This window comes from Lutra lutra, chromosome 5, assembly GCF_902655055.1.
Source record: "Lutra lutra chromosome 5, mLutLut1.2, whole genome shotgun sequence".
NCBI lineage: Eukaryota > Metazoa > Chordata > Mammalia > Carnivora > Mustelidae > Lutra > Lutra lutra.
This window is the reverse complement of record NC_062282.1, coordinates 42,837,031-42,852,307: the sequence shown is the minus strand read 5'-3', so window position 1 is coordinate 42,852,307 and position 15,277 is coordinate 42,837,031. Positions and strand designations below refer to the sequence as shown.

The 15,277-nt window shown below is 46.8% G+C and overlaps 1 protein-coding gene across 1 annotated transcript; it reads left to right on the top strand.

Moving 5' to 3' along the window:
* Positions 1-532: 532 nt before the first annotated feature.
* RPS14 (ribosomal protein S14) lies at positions 533-7,120 on the top strand. The gene is made up of 5 exons (XM_047731102.1): positions 533-685; positions 3,292-3,442; positions 4,032-4,193; positions 5,967-6,043; positions 6,999-7,120. Exons 2-5 carry the CDS (start codon positions 3,294-3,296, stop codon positions 7,064-7,066), a joined length of 456 nt encoding a protein of 151 aa, XP_047587058.1. The 5' UTR covers positions 533-685; positions 3,292-3,293; the 3' UTR covers positions 7,067-7,120.
* Positions 7,121-15,277: the final 8,157 nt, after the last annotated feature.

The following is a 15,277-nucleotide window of genomic DNA, read 5'->3' as shown; positions in this document are numbered from 1 at the left end:
ATCCCAACACTTCAAGGTCCTTCAGTATTAGAGGGATACATGGAAGTGGCTCTTAAACGGATAGATTTTGAGTAAAAATTCCAAATCCGCCACAAACGTGTGATTTCAGTTAACATCCCCTATCTGTAAAAAGGGAAATCAAACCAGTTATCTATTTGATGATTTTGTGAGGATTAAATTAAGCAACGTCTATAAATTGCTCAGCCCAAACTGGTATGTAATAAATATTGAATAATTTATTCGTATTTCACGCAATACATAGTAGACCAAAATCTGTGATGATCGCTGTTGTTGTTGTCATTGCCCTCCGCGCCGCGAGGAGCGCTGCCACCTCCGGGCTGACCAGGCCCGGGGTCAGGCTACAGGAAGTCCATCTAGCCGCGGCCGCCGCCATCTTTGCACACTAGCCCGCCTCACTGAGTAGATGTAGCTGTTTCGTGCAGTCTCAGAGGCAGACCCGCTCGCAGCGACACCCTGCCCTTGTCTCCTTTGGTGCTCTCTTAAGTAAACCGCCTTTGCCGAGGGTGATTCTTCAACTCCTTGGAAACATTAAAGCCGGCATCTTCCGGGAGCCGGCCTCGCTCCGTGACCTCGGGCGTACACTTCCGGGGACGCGAACGCGTCCCGTCGCCCCGCCTGCTACTGCTCTCTCTTTCCGGTAGCAGAGTCGGGAGAAGACGCGCAGGTAGGAGGCCTGGGCGAGAACAATCGAGCGGCATCCTTCGGCAGGGGTCACCCATCGGGCTCGGGGACGCGGGACTGGGGTGTTTCGGTGGAAGCCGAGTCACTTTTGAGCGAGGGGCGCGGCCGGTCGACCCGAGAGTCAGGGGCGTGCCTTGTCTCGGAAAGTGGCGGTCTTTCCCGAGGAGGAGCCTGTGAAATGGGGCCGAGTACGGCCACAACCCTGAAGGCTCTGGCTCCGCGCTGCCGCCACCACTACATGTAAGAGGCAGCACAGCTTGGTTGAGAAGGAGCGGGGCCGAGCGTGATGTGGCCTCGCCTCTACTCCGCCAGGCTCTCGGGCGGTCGCGGGCCCGGCCCCTAATCCCCAGTTGGTTTCCTGGTTTGGGAAATGGGATTAAGTGTCGCTCCGATCCCACAGGGTTGTAGTGAGGATTCACTGAGAGAATCAGGAGAAACGGCCCTGTGTTGGGTGCTGCCTAAGTCTGGCACGTTGCAAATACGGGGCGCTTAGGGCGCGCTGCGCGAACCCGGAGTGGGGCGGGGGAAGTGCGCATCAGTGTTTGCTGAGCACCTTTTCTGTGCGTTTATAATACTGTTCTCCAGGGACCATTGTCCTCACCACTTCAGGGCGACACGACACGGGGTGGGGAAACGGCACGTGGGCATGTGTGGAGGGACCGGTCACCGCAGGCATCCGTATTCGTGCTGCTTAGTTCAGATCTGCCGGAGTCTTTCTGGGCTTCATCAGGCAGAACTTAAACTTCTCTTCTGTGAGCTCCCTTGGCACCTTCCTTACAGTTCCTACTCTGTGGGATCTGAGTTCAGGAACAGTTAACTTCGTACACCCAAGGCCTACACTTGTGCGCTTACTGTGATCGCTCACTGGACGCTACATAAGGAAGGCACTGGGGAGACCCAGGGACCGGGAGACGCGGCCTTTTCCGGGTCTGGAATTGTGGTTATTCGTGGAATAGAGGCATCTTGGCACAGGCCAGAGAGTGCTGGGCCGGAGGTCGGGACACTGGTTTTTAGGTCCTTACAAAGCTAGGCAACGCTGTGTTTTGTCTTCATCTGGAAGGGTACAGCCTAAGTCATCGGAGCCCTCGTTATTTTTAGTGTCTTCTGAAGGTGTCAGGAAGCTGTTCTGATTCTTGAGTCTCAGGAGGGCCGGAAGGCCTGGGGCTTTGGTTGGAAAGTAGGTCCTCTCTTACTTAGTCTTCGCATTATTATCCTCACCTGCTTTCCTCCTGTTAGCGTCTCCCTCCCCTAGAGTCTGTGACTGTGTAATTGCACTTCCATTATATGCTGTATCAGATAAGAGTTACCTGGTTTCACGAACATTGAGTTTTTTGGATGGGGCTTTTCTCTTAGCCTTCCAAGAGGAGATGTTTTATTGCCTTTAATGCTTGATTCTAGTAAAAGTTTAAGAATTTGGTTTTAATGAGTTGTGGAAGGATAGCAGGAGATCAGTCGTCAGAGGGTAGGGGATAGCATTTAAATTGGCTTTTGGAAGGATCTGGTAGAGCACAGGATATATAGTGAGAGATGAAGCTAGAGGGATATGTGGGAAGGGACCCTTGAGTTGTTTTTTTTGTTTTTTAAGGTTTTAATTATTTGAGAGAGAGACTATGAGCAGGGGGGAAAGGAGAGGGAGAAGCAGACTCCCCGCTTGAGCAGGGAGTCCAACATGGGCCTCGATCATGACCTGAACTGAAGGCAGACGCTTGGCCAACTGAGCCACCCAGGTGCCCCAAGGGACCTTTGAATTCTAAGCCAAGGAATGGGTGCAGAGTTCAGGCAGCAGGTGCCTTCCGTAAAGGGTCTTCAGGTGTCACCAGTTCATAAGTAGGTTGTTGGCCTTAGCCGCCTACTAACCCTTTTGGATGTGGTCTTAAAGTCTTTGAGCCTAACCTGTAAATGGTACTTGGGGGCCAGGAGACCAGAAATATTTCCTGGCATTGGAAGTATTGTGAGATGTAGACAGGGAGTCTCTATTTATTATTAACATGTAATGTAGTATTTGCCCCAGGGGTACAGGTCTGTGTATCATCTTCACCATAACACATACCCTCCCCAATGTCCATAAGACAGGGAATCTCTTAACCTGGTTTTCCACTCTGCTCTGCAACTGACTTGTTCTGTCAGCCTAAACAGATCATCAGAAATTCCTCAGGATATGTATTGGCAACAGTAAAGCCCAGGGATAATGGCTTTGCCCAGGTTTGCTGAGCAGTCAGTTGAACTTGGAGGTCTCCAGAGACCTAAGCCGGTGTGTTTTTCAAGTTTTTGAGCCCACTTGGTAAAAATTTGAGGGATATTTATGATCTGCTTAGAACTCTAGGCTCCTTTCCTATAAGTGCTAAGAGCTGTGCTTTCGGTGGATTCAGGAAAAAGGTTATCTCAAGGTACTTCGCTTTTTTCCCCATCGATCGAAAGCCCCTAAATGCAGGGAGAAATGAGTTTTAGGCAGAGATGAGATCTCACAGACTAGGTAGAGGAAAACAGGACATAGAAGAGCAAAACTTGGGAGATTTCCTTCAATAGCGGGGAAGAAGGGACTATGGAAACCTTGTCCATTGCTAATATTGGATCTTTTCCTTCTTTTAGAAATGGCACCTCGCAAGGGGAAGGAAAAGAAGGAAGAACAGGTCATCAGCCTTGGGCCTCAGGTAGCAGAAGGAGAAAATGTATTTGGTGTCTGCCACATCTTTGCATCCTTCAATGACACTTTTGTCCATGTCACCGATCTTTCTGGCAAGTGAGTACTTGGGTGAAGAGGCACAGGCCAAACTGGTAAGGTCTAGAGGAAGAAATGCCCCTGGAACTGGATGGCAGTTTAAAGAGTCTCTTGAAAGAATTAAAAAGAATGTTCAGATAAGAAAATGTATTTGGTTGTTCGGCCACAAATACTGGAATTTCCCAAGCACTTTGGTTAGAGAGAAAGAGACAGGTTTTGTGCCCTTAATGATCTTAAAGTATAATCCTTGAATCTTCAGTCTCGGTATTTTGTAGGAGTGGGGGTGGACAGGAAGTCCACTCTATGTACAGGTTCTGGCTGCTGTTAGCCAGTTTTTTGTGACACGTGAAATCACTCAAATTCGAAGCTTTGGTTTTCTCATATTTGTGGTGAGGTTAATTGTGCCTGCCTCCTGGAACAGTTGGAAGGATTAAATGCAAAAGTAAATTTATATTGTTAATACAGTGTTCAGTTACTTTGGGTCTTCGCGCCCCATCAGGTGGACCTTCATCCGCTGCCATACCTGACTGGCACCATTTACTCAGTAGGGATGTGATAAGCATTCACAGTCCTTGATGGATAAGAGAAATCACTGAGCTTTTGTTCCCAGGGAAACCATCTGCCGTGTGACTGGTGGAATGAAGGTGAAGGCTGATCGAGATGAGTCCTCTCCCTACGCTGCTATGTTGGCTGCCCAGGATGTAGCCCAGAGGTGCAAGGAGCTGGGCATCACTGCCCTCCACATCAAACTACGGGCCACAGGAGGAAATAGGTACATGAGGCAGGGGCTGGGTGGTGAGATCCCTGGCCTGGGAGCCAGAGCACTTAGATTAGAGGCTTGGTTTTTCTCTTGTGACTTTGCACAAGATTCATGAGTGTGTTCAGATTCAGTAGTTGACTGATACACCGCTGCTTCTACTCCTCCCCCCCCCCCCAGCTTGCTGTTTATTGAGCACTCATCTGCATACACGGTATTGTGTTCTAGGTGCTAGGAAAGAAGGATGGAAAAGGATAGCTATATCCTCTCCTCTTCCTGTGTAGAGGTGCCTAGACTGGTAGGACAGTCTGACTTTATTTTTTTATTATTATTATTTTTAAAGATTTTATTTATTTATTTGACAGAGACCACAACTAGGCAGAGAGAGAGAGGAGGAAGCAGGCTCCCCGCTGAGCAGAGAGCCCGATGCGGGGCTCAATCCCAGGACCCCGAGATCATGACCTGAGCTGAAGGCAGAGGCTTTAACCCACTGAGCCACCCAGGTGCCCCAAGACTGTCTTTAAACAGCCTGAGTAGGGGTTTCTGTGCTTTCCATTTGTGGCAAGTGCTGGGAAGCAAGTGCAGTGTGAGGGATGGTAGTTAGTGATAAAGTTTAATTTCATCTGAGACCTAAATGTGCCAGGATTTGGTCCAGTGAAGGAAGGGCACAGGGGAGAATATTCCAGCCAGATAAAACTGCAGGGAAAAGGTCTTGAGTGGGAATGAATTTGGCACATCTATTGGAAAGAGTTGCATGTGGTATGATTAGAGAGATAGGCAGGAGCAAGTTCCTGCCAGGTCTTAGAGGAAGCAGTAAGGATTTAGATTTTAGCCAAAGTGGGGTGGGGGGGGCATAAGAACTTTTTAATAGTAATGATTTGATGAAATTGGGGTTTTGTTTTGATGAGAGAGAATGTGAGTACAGAGGTGGGCAGGGGTGAAGCAGTATAGAGGAAGAGAGAATCTTAAGCAGACTCCATTGCTCAGCACGACCCTGAGATGATGACCTGAGCTGAAATTGAGTTGGATGCGTAACTGACGGAGCCACCCAGGTGCTCCAGAGATGGAGCCACCCAGGTGCTCCAGAGATCGGGGGTTTTTTTGTTTGTTTTGTTTGTTTGTTTTAAGATAACTCCTGCTTCAGGGCACCTGGCTGGCTCAGTTGATAGAGCACAAAACTCTTAACCTCATGGTCATGAGTTCAAGCCTCACATTGGGCATATAGCTTATATATTTTTTAAAAAATCTGTGCTGGGGCACCTGGGTGGCTCAGTGGGTTAAAGCCTCTGCCTTCGACTCAGGTCATTGTCTCTGAGTCCTAGGATCAAGCCCCGCGGGGCTCTCTGCTCAGCGGGGAGCCTGCTTCCCTCTTCTTTCTGCCTGCCTCTCTGCCTAGTTGTGATCTCTGTCTATCAAATAAATAAATAAAATCTTTAAAAAAACAAAAACCTATGCTTTGTGGGCAGCAGACCAAAGTGGTCCTCTGGAGAGATATTAGTGTCTTGGTTTTGGGTGGGGGAGCAGCTGGAAATGGATCGATTGCCCAAAAAAAAATTACAGCCTTGGCAAGGACAGTCTGATGCAGGCAAGAACAGAGCTTGAACTCTGATGCATGGGCCAGAAAGTATGCAACAGAAAGCATACGTAGCCCACTAAGCCTTAAATATTTATTTTTTGGTTCTTTCTGAAAAGTTGCAGATTCCTGAACTATAGAGGGTTGTGGGATCTAGAAAGAACTCCTAATGAGTTGGACAAAGCTTTTCTTAATGTAGGTCCTCATTTCTCTAGAACCAAGACCCCTGGACCCGGGGCCCAATCAGCCCTCAGAGCCCTTGCCCGCTCAGGAATGAAGATCGGGCGGATTGGTAAGTGCCTCTCTCTAGCTACCACTTGGATTTGCTTTGAATCATTGACACCAGAAAACTTGTGTTGTACCCAGTGGGATACAGAGCCTGGTCTGGGTCCTATTGGCAGTTAGGGTGCCAGAGTTAATGGGGGGTGCAAGAGGCATCATACAACAGAATATCTTCCAGAGCACCCCTGTCACCTTGATGTGAATGTTAACAGCACAATTTTGATTTCTGAACCTCTGCCCCATGCTGCCTGGTGTGCAGGGCCTGAGACTGCCTGGTGGAACTGATGGGAGATGAATTCTCTCTCCTTTTCAGTGTTTCTTAAGGGAGTTGGCATTTTGTGTGGTCTGTCCCCTGAATTGTAAGATTGTCCGCATCCTTGGTTTTTTCCTATTAAGTATTAGAGCATGCCAGTCATTGTAACAATGAAAAAGGAATGCAGGGAGCAGCAACTCCCGTGGCTTTGAGAATCATGGCGAGTCCCCTACATCTGTGTAGGGTCTGCCCCCCTCGCGCCCGTGAGCTCCTGGCCCCTACTCCTAAGAAGGTATTAGTCCTTCCCTGTATCTCTGCATGTAATAACATCATATACCGACCCTCTGGTCTAGTTAGTGGTTTAGCTTTTTACCTTTTGAAAAGGAGGTAGTGTTCAGTTGCCCGTTTAGAATAATCTTTCCTCTAGAGAGTCCATGGGCTGGATGTCAGAAATTGGATATCATACCTCTTTGATCTTGTAAGTTGAGTGTCTTTTCTGAACCCTGGTTTTCCCTTCAGAAAAGTGAGTTCAGACCACATCAGAAATTTTGAGGAAGCAGCAGATGGGGCAGTCCATGTCCATGTGTTACATATTGAGGATTCACATGGGAGCAGCGGGATTCACTGTTGGTCTGTTAGACCACTGGTTTAGGGAGGCTCGACTCTTTGCCATCCATCTCTAGGCAATGATGTTTTTTCTTCCTCCCTACAGAGGATGTCACCCCCATCCCCTCCGATAGCACCCGCAGGAAGGGGGGTCGTCGTGGTCGCCGTCTGTGAAAAGGATTCTTCAAATTACTGTTTTCTGTTAATAAATTGCCTTTGTGTAAGCTATTTTGGCTCTAGTCTTCTCTCTTTCAGAGATATTAGATTTTTTTCCTCCTAGCTACATTTGACCAGGTTGGGAGACTGACTGATGGTCACAGGTGCAGGACAGAGGAGGCATTTAGTAGATATGCAACTTCAGAGGATGTAGATAACTTGTCACACAGGAACACAGGAGGGATTGGTTAGGCCCCTGACCTGGGACAGGGTGAGCCTGTGTTCTGTGAAGTGACTTCCTGGGAGGAGTCACCTAAGGAGAGGTGAGATGCCTGTGCTGCAGGTGGGTCTTTTCCACACGGCTTGTTGTGGCCGCCATCTAAAGCAGGCCAAGGCCTTAGAGACCTTGTTTTGAAAGTGGAGATGTTGGTTCCAAAAATGGACTAATTCTTAAAGAGCTGGAGCAGAGTGGAAACTGTTGAGCTAAGTGTAGTCTGAGCAGAAGAGGAGCCTTCCAGACTTGAGCCATATATAAACACATGTGGGTGTGTACTCGCCCCCCACACCTTCTGTGCAGAATTGGGAGCGCGCTCTGCTGCGTCTTGCTTGTTCTCACTTGGCAGATCTTGGAGATTGTTCCACATCAGTACATAAAGTACATAGAGATTTGGTCACCCTACAAATACACACCAAGCCCTATTTTCATCAGTGATTAAAAAAGTTTTTGCTCTCCGGAAGCTTGCATCCACCTCCAAGGACCCAGTGGCACCAGATGGTATGGAGTGTTCTGTGAGAGATTAGCATAGGGCCCAGTGATGGTGGCTGCTACGATGTTGGGTGGTTAATAAAGTAAGCTGGGGAGAAGAAAATGTTATTTACATAAAGAGGAGAAAGAACATATACTCTCCTGTATTTATTGAAAAAATCCACATGGGTTGAATTGCCCAAAGAGTTCAAATATGTTGTTCAAGGTTTCAGCTATAGTCATTCAAGGAGATGGGAGCATTTCAACTCTAATACTGTTTAAAAACCCATAACCTAGTTGGAGGACATTCTACAAAATAACAGTGCTTAAGTTGTCAAAAGTGATGAAAAACAAGGACAGAAGACCAGAAGAGATTATGGAGACAGAACTAAATACGGCGCTGGATCCTAAACCAGAAAGAGGGCGTTAGTGTGAAAACAAAATCCAAGTAAGACCTGAAGTTCAATTAGTAATGTACCAACATTCGTTTCTTAATTTTGACAAATGTTTTGTGGTCGTGTAAGATGTTAACATTAGGGAAAGCTAGATGAGTGGTATACAGGAAAGCCATATATAATCTTTGCAACTTTTTGGCAAATCTAAAATTAATCCAAAGTAAAAATGTGAAGCGGGGGAAAAACGAGGGTACTTCTTATGGTCAGCCTGGTTTCTGAGGCAGGGGGTGTATAGACCCTCAAGTGGTAAACAGTCCTGGGCAAAAATACCTAGTCCCCCAGCTTCAGACTGTAGTTTCGGCAAATGACCACTCAACCGTTGAGTGAAAATTTCTGTGATAATGGCTGCTTCATAGGTTATCCTAAGAAATAGATTCAAGTGTTCAGCACAGTGCCTGGCTCTGAAGAAGCTACTGCTATTCTTACGCCTGTTGAGTTCTTATGCCAAGGAGCATGAATGACAGCTGGCTGGAATCCTGGTGGGAAAATGCTGGCAGTTGCTAGAGCATTCTTTTTATTTCCTGTGATGGGACTTCGCAACTTGTCCTGCTGTTTCCTGGTAACCAGGGATGCAATCAGGCAGGTCTTTGAAAGCAGTTCCTTTCAGTGGTTTGCAAGGAGAGCCAATTTGCACAGCTTGGGTTGGAACAGAGCAGTCTGTCGGGCACAGGCACGCAGGGCAGGAGGACTGGGTGAGCCGTTGCCCACCTGCGACTTGGACCGTGGGAGCCCAGCCTTGGCAGGTGAGCCTGATGAATGGGCTACAGCTGCAACCCCGACCAAGCCCCTAGAAATGGTCTCTTCTGCCCTCCTGCCTCCTTTATCTGACCTGAGCCCCTGGAAGCCTCCTAAATACGCCTCCCTGTCTCCGCTCTGGCTCCTGCCTAGCTCTAGACCACAGGTTTTGTTACTGGTCCTGCCACACACTTCACCCTCTCCTGCCCAAGCCAAACCTACTTCCTTTCACTTTTCAGTTCTCCGAGGCTTCAGTCTTCTGCTCATGTTCCCTCCTGGCTTGGCTCCTTCAGCATCTTCTCTCCCTCACTTCACCTCACTATCTTCTCCTCTGTTAGAATCCATTCTTCATCCCTCTCAAAGTTACCCTCCTGGGTGCCCCTCAAACGTGCTTCACTGAATTCCCACGGCACCCCTACTTCCCATGCGCCACCACCGTCCCCTGTAACATTCTAACTCCCTACTAATCTGTGAGCTCTGAGAGGGCAAAGTGGGTCTTGTTCAGTGTCCTCCACCCCAGCCCAGTCTCCCAAGTATGGGCTCAGTAATTAATGAATCACTGAAAGAATAGGTGAATGGGCTTCCTCCCTCTAGAAACTAAATAGGTTCTATAAACTAGGTTTTTTTTTCATGAAATTTTTTTGAAGATGTTTATTTTTTTTTCGAGAGTGTGCATGGGCAAGTGGGGGTAGGAGCAGAGAGATTCTCAAGCAGACTGTACACTGAGCATGGAGCATCATGCGGGGCTTGATCCCATGACCCTTAGATGACCTCAGCTGAAACCAAGAGTCAGATGCTTAACTGACTTGAGTCACCCAGATCCCCCTAAACTAGATCGTTTAAAGAGTCTTGTAGATCCTTGATAAATTAAAACAAACATGCGTTCCTGTGCTTCAAAGAGATAAAGGAACTCCCCAAGGGCACTCAAAATGAGAAAAAGTTCATCAAGATGAAATGGATTAGGGAACACAGCTGTAGGCAGAGAAAGTTGGGGTAGCCCTTCTGGAAAATACCAAATCAGCGCCAGGAAGTTAAGTCTAGGCTATGCCCTTACCTCTCACTTCAGCCCCAAGGTGAGGAAGTTGAGCTTGACTTTCACAGTAAGCCAGAAGTGCTCAGATTTCTGGGCTAGTATGTTCCTAGTAGGGCTGTTCTGGGTCCCTGGCAAAAGCAAATCCTCTGGAAAGAACCACAATTGAGGCCCTCTGGTTTCCTACAGATAAGGTTCAATCGAGTAGGGCCCCCCCCCCAAAAAAATACCAAGACATGAAAATAGGCACCAAATGAGAGTCAACAAAGTTTTTTACATATCCCAAGGACTCCATATTGGAATTTTAAAAAGATTTTATTTATTTATTTTACAGAGAGGGAACATAGCAGAGGGAGTGGGAGAGGCAGAAGCAGGCTTCCTGCAGAGCAGGGAGCCCGATGCGGAACTCCATCCCAGGACTCTGGGATCATGACCTGAGCCTAAGGTAGGCACTTAACGGCTGAGCCACCCAGGGACCCCAACTCCATATTAGAATTAACAAAATATAACCTCATAGGAAATGTTTAAAGAAACAATGGAACAAAAATTTCAGCAAAATATGAATAATCGGATGCCTTTGAAAAGGAAGCAAAACAGTACAATAGTTACTGAAATTAAATACTCAGTGGATGGATTCAATGGCAGATGAGAGCCAACAGAAGAAAGAATTACTGAACTCCAAAGTAAATCTGAAGAAATTACAAAACAGAAAAGTCCAGTGGGATTGGAACTGAATGTAGTCCTGGATTGCTCCCTTCCCATTCTGCCTGAGTGAGGGCACTAGCCTTCCAGTTAACCTTCATTGACCTGGGTGATGATGTGGCTCCCTGTCATCTAGGAGTTTACTTTGAAGGTCATTTTCAATCTCTAAATGCAGAATCAGGAAAACTTCGCAAGACATGGCTTCAGGGAAGCCATTGAGCTTAGTAGTGCAAAGAGAAGATGGGTTAGGAACTTAAAATTGGTCAATTCTGTCTTGGAGAGGAAGGGAGCAAGCAGTCTTGTTGCGTGTAGTCCTGAGGTGGTAGGATTTGGCCATTGGATGGAGTTGGGAAGAGGTAGACTTGAGTTATCAAAGAGTTTTCTAAAAGAGCTGCTCGAAGAGGGAATACGGCTGCTTAATAAGATAGAGATCTCCCCATCATTGGAGGCATACAAGTATGAACCAGACCCCCAAAGCTAGTTACATCAGAATCTCTTAGCGTGGCAGAGATCACTGTTTCCCAATATGCCTTTTCTTCATTTTGTATTATAAAAAGGAGTCTCAATTTTTAGCTGGATGTATGGTTGATCAGAATAAAAACTCAGTGGTGCCTGGATAGCTCAGTTGGTTAGACATCTGACTCTTGATCTTGGGGTTGTGAGTTCAAACCCTGTACTGGACCCCATGCTGGGCATGGAACCTACTTAAAAAAAAAAAAAAAAAAGGGCGCCTGGGTGGCTCAGTGGGTTAAGCCGCTGCCTTCGGCTCAGGTCATGATCTCAGGGTCCTGGGATCGAGTCCCACATCGGGCTCTCTGCTCAGCAAGAAGCCTGCTTCCCTCTCTCTCTCTTTCTGCCTGCCTCTCTGTCTACTTGTGATCTCTCTCTGTCAAATAAATAAATAAAGTCTTTAAAAAAAAAAAAAAGCTTTAAAAAAAAAAAAAAGATTCTTCTCGCAGCTCATTGTGGTCCATATGACTTAAGTTGTGGCCAATGACATGTAAGGATAATTTGTGTATGCAATTTTCAGGAAGTATCTTGGAATTATTAACCTACATTATATCCCCAAGACTTACTATAAATATAGGAAGTGTCTTGTAAGGGAAGAGGCATACCTTTTAACATTTCCTTTATATAATTGCTTTCACATCCCTACTGGAACCTTCACCTTATCAGACAGGCTCTCTCTGACCATCACAGATGAATTAGTGTTCCCCACCTATCCCCCCCACCTAGCCATTATTTTCAAGATATTTAGCCATTTACTTGCCATATTCATAGCACTTAACTCCACCTGATATATACATCTAAGTGTGTGTGTGTATATGTATATATATATATTTGTGTGTCTAAGTCTGGTGGTCTTCCAACTCTGAGCGTGCATCAGATTCGGGAGGTCTGAGATGGAGGCCTAAAGATTTGCATTTCTAACACGATGGTAGATGCTGCTGCTGTCAGTGGTCTAAAGACCACAATTTGAGAACCACTGGACATGGCTTTTTAGGTTCATTGCCCTATCCCAGTAGCAGGAACAGTGCATAAGTGGTGGTCCTTTGTAGATATTTGTTGACTCAAATTCCTGGCATTACCTCATTTAATCGCTTTGAGGTAAGTACTGTTGTTATCCACATTTTACATATAGGGAAACCAAGGGTCAGAGATAAGTGACTTGGGCAGGGGCACAGCTAGAAAGGGTCAGAGCTGGGATTTAATGCCGTGCTTGTCTGTAACCACAAATAGTGCCATTTAATCACTACACTGTCACACGGGCAGGTGGGGGCTCCTGGGGCTCCTGGGCAAGTGGGGGCACAGTCTGACTGGCAAGGAGGTACAGGAGGGGGATCCGCCTGTCCTCTGCTTCTGCAAAAGACAGGGAAGTAGATGACAGCAGTCCTGCTCCTTTTTTTTTTTTTTTTTAAGATTTTATTTATCTATTTGACAGAGACACAGTGAAAGAGGGAACACAAGCAGGGGGAACGGGAGAGGGAGAAACAGGCTTCCAGCCAAGCAGGGGGCCCCAACAGGATCATGACCTGAGCCGAAGCAGGCACACCTAACTACTGAGCCACCCAGGTGCTCCCAGAGTCCTGCTACCTAAGGGAGCCGAGCAGCTGCCCTTACTTGTGGCACTCGCTTATGGGTGACCACTAGGTGGCAGCATCATTCTGATAGGAAGCTGCCTGCTTGGGATGGTGATGGTGTCTGGGTTCTGAGTTCTTGCCACCATTAGTTCTCCCGTCCTAGGCATATCCCATGGGTCTATGGGTAGGTCTCAGATTCCCCATCTTTACAGAGAAGAGATCAGATCTCCTTCATCTCCAAAGCACCCTTGCAGCTCAAATACAGAGACAGGTACAAGGCACTAAAATTCAAACACCCCCAAACTAGTTGTACTATTGTTTTCTCCCCCACTGGAAAAAAAAGCGCAACCACCATCACCCCCAAAAAACTACAAAAGCCCCGCTATAACAGTAATGTCCAAAAGAAATATAAGCCACAAAACTGAGCCACATGTAATTTCGAATTTCCTAGGCCCATTAATAGAGTAGAAAATAATATAAATTTTAATGTATTTTATTTAATGCAATATATCCAAAATATTTTCATTTCAACGTAGTAATATGAAAATTATCAAGGTATTTTACATTATTTTCTTATTGTAAGTATTTGAAATCCAGCACATCTCATTAGACTAGCCATGTTTAAGACTTCAACTGCCACATGTGGCTAGTGACTGCCCTATTAGGCAGCACAGTCCTAGAATATTCATGGCAAATGTTTGTTGAGGTAGGAACTGTGTTGAGTGTTTTATATGCATTATCTTAGTCCTCACAGCACCCAAGGAAGTAAGCAAGGTTATTATCCTCTCATTTTTGCAGATGAAGAAACTAAGCCTCCGAGACACTGAGTGTTTTAGGCAAGATCACATATTGCAAGTAAGCAGAAGAGTCTAGATTTGAGTTTGGCTCTGTCTGTCTCCAGGAAATGGGCTCTTCGTCATGACATAATCTAGCCCTGCTGGTAGATATGCAGTCATGGGGTCCCACTGACAGGGTTCCAAATCCAGGGAGTACAAAAGCCTGGAGCCAACAAGAGGGCCTGTGAGGGTAGGAGGCGAGGCCTTAAGCTGTCATTCTCCTATCCTAGTTGTGTATTTGGCGACGTTGAGCATGGCTGGCAAACCACCAGTGACTCCGTCAAGGAGAAATCATGATCTTAGGAAAATCATGTTTGCATGATGAGTAACTGAGCTTACCCAAAAAAACAAAACAAAACAAAACCTTGCATCCGGAGCAAATGAAAATTGAGAACTGCAGAACAATAGGATTAAACTACAGTTGAGTGCAGAAGAGGGTAAATTCCAAGGGCCCAATGGGTGGACGTTGTAGAAAGTAAGTGGTAGGTTTCCCTCAGGAAAAATAGTGATGATGTTAATAACGAAAATTTATTATGTACTTACCAAGCAACTTAAATGTAGCATCTTACTAATCCTCATAATCACACTAGGAAATAGGTACGACTCTCATTACCATGTTACAGATGAGGAAACTGAGGCACAGGACTCTCGGAGTTAGCAGAGTTAAGATTTAGCCACAGTAACTCGGTCTGGAGTCTTGTGTTTTGGATTGCTATGCTTTCCTACTGCCTAGAACAGTCTGCTTCTGTCTCTGGAGGCATGCAAATAGATTATCAGGGATGTAAGGAAATGCTCAAAAACGGTCGTTCCTGGGTAGGACAGGAGCCTGGTGAACTGATACTAAGCTTGTCTGGAGAGTGAGTGTAGAAATTGCCCACCTGAGACAAAGATAGGGAAAGAATCACATCTACCTTTCAAATCTCTCCCATGGGAATTAGGGGTACAGGAGGCCTGGCCAAAGTGAATAAGGGGTCTTTGGAGGCAGCATGACATGGTAGTTAAGAGAGTAGAATCTGCAGACAGCTCAGACCTGTGTTCAAGTCCCAGCTCTGCCACTTACTAGTGTCCTTAGCTTGTACTTATCTCAATCTCCCTGAGGCTCCTAGGGCTGTTTTGACAATGAAATGAGAAACGTGTTATAGGAATCCATTATACTCACTCACAGAGGTGAGACACCAATGGGGAATGAAAGTAAGGAATGAAGCCCTTGGTGTACTTCAGGAAGTTTCACTTTTTCCTCAAATCCAGTAGACGGTGCTGTCGGTGGCAGCGTTTGGGCAACAAGCTGCCATGCTGAGGCAGGAGGGCTGAGTCCTGAGGAACAGAACAGAGGTGTGGGGGCACTCATTTGGCTGCCATGGAGGGGAGGCACTGGGGAGGAGGCTATGTGACAGAGTGGCCTTGCTTGGGGGGCAGCTTCTGCAGAAGACCCTCATTGTGCAGGAGCTGGGCAGGACACTGCTCAGCCCCGTCCGTCCCCATTCCCCCCTGAGTCATTCCCATCCACAAACCTGCAAACCTGCCCAAAAGCCATGACCTGAGTCCTCTTCCGGCTGCTGCCCTCCCCCCCCACCCCCGCCCCGTGCTGCCCCTTGCACACTGGCGCCATTTCTCCCAGTCACCTTCCAACCCAATTCACTGATCT

Bases quoted from the DNA above. Each gene is read 5' to 3' on its own strand.
- RPS14 (XM_047731102.1), top strand. From the start codon at position 3,294: ATGGCACCTCGCAAGGGGAAGGAAAAGAAGGAAGAACAGGTCATCAGC. The intron at 3,443-4,031 runs GTGAGTACTTGG...TTTTGTTCCCAG, and splicing joins GTCACCGATCTTTCTGGCAA to GGAAACCATCTGCCGTGTGA. The intron at 4,194-5,966 runs GTACATGAGGCA...TCATTTCTCTAG, and splicing joins CGGGCCACAGGAGGAAATAG to AACCAAGACCCCTGGACCCG.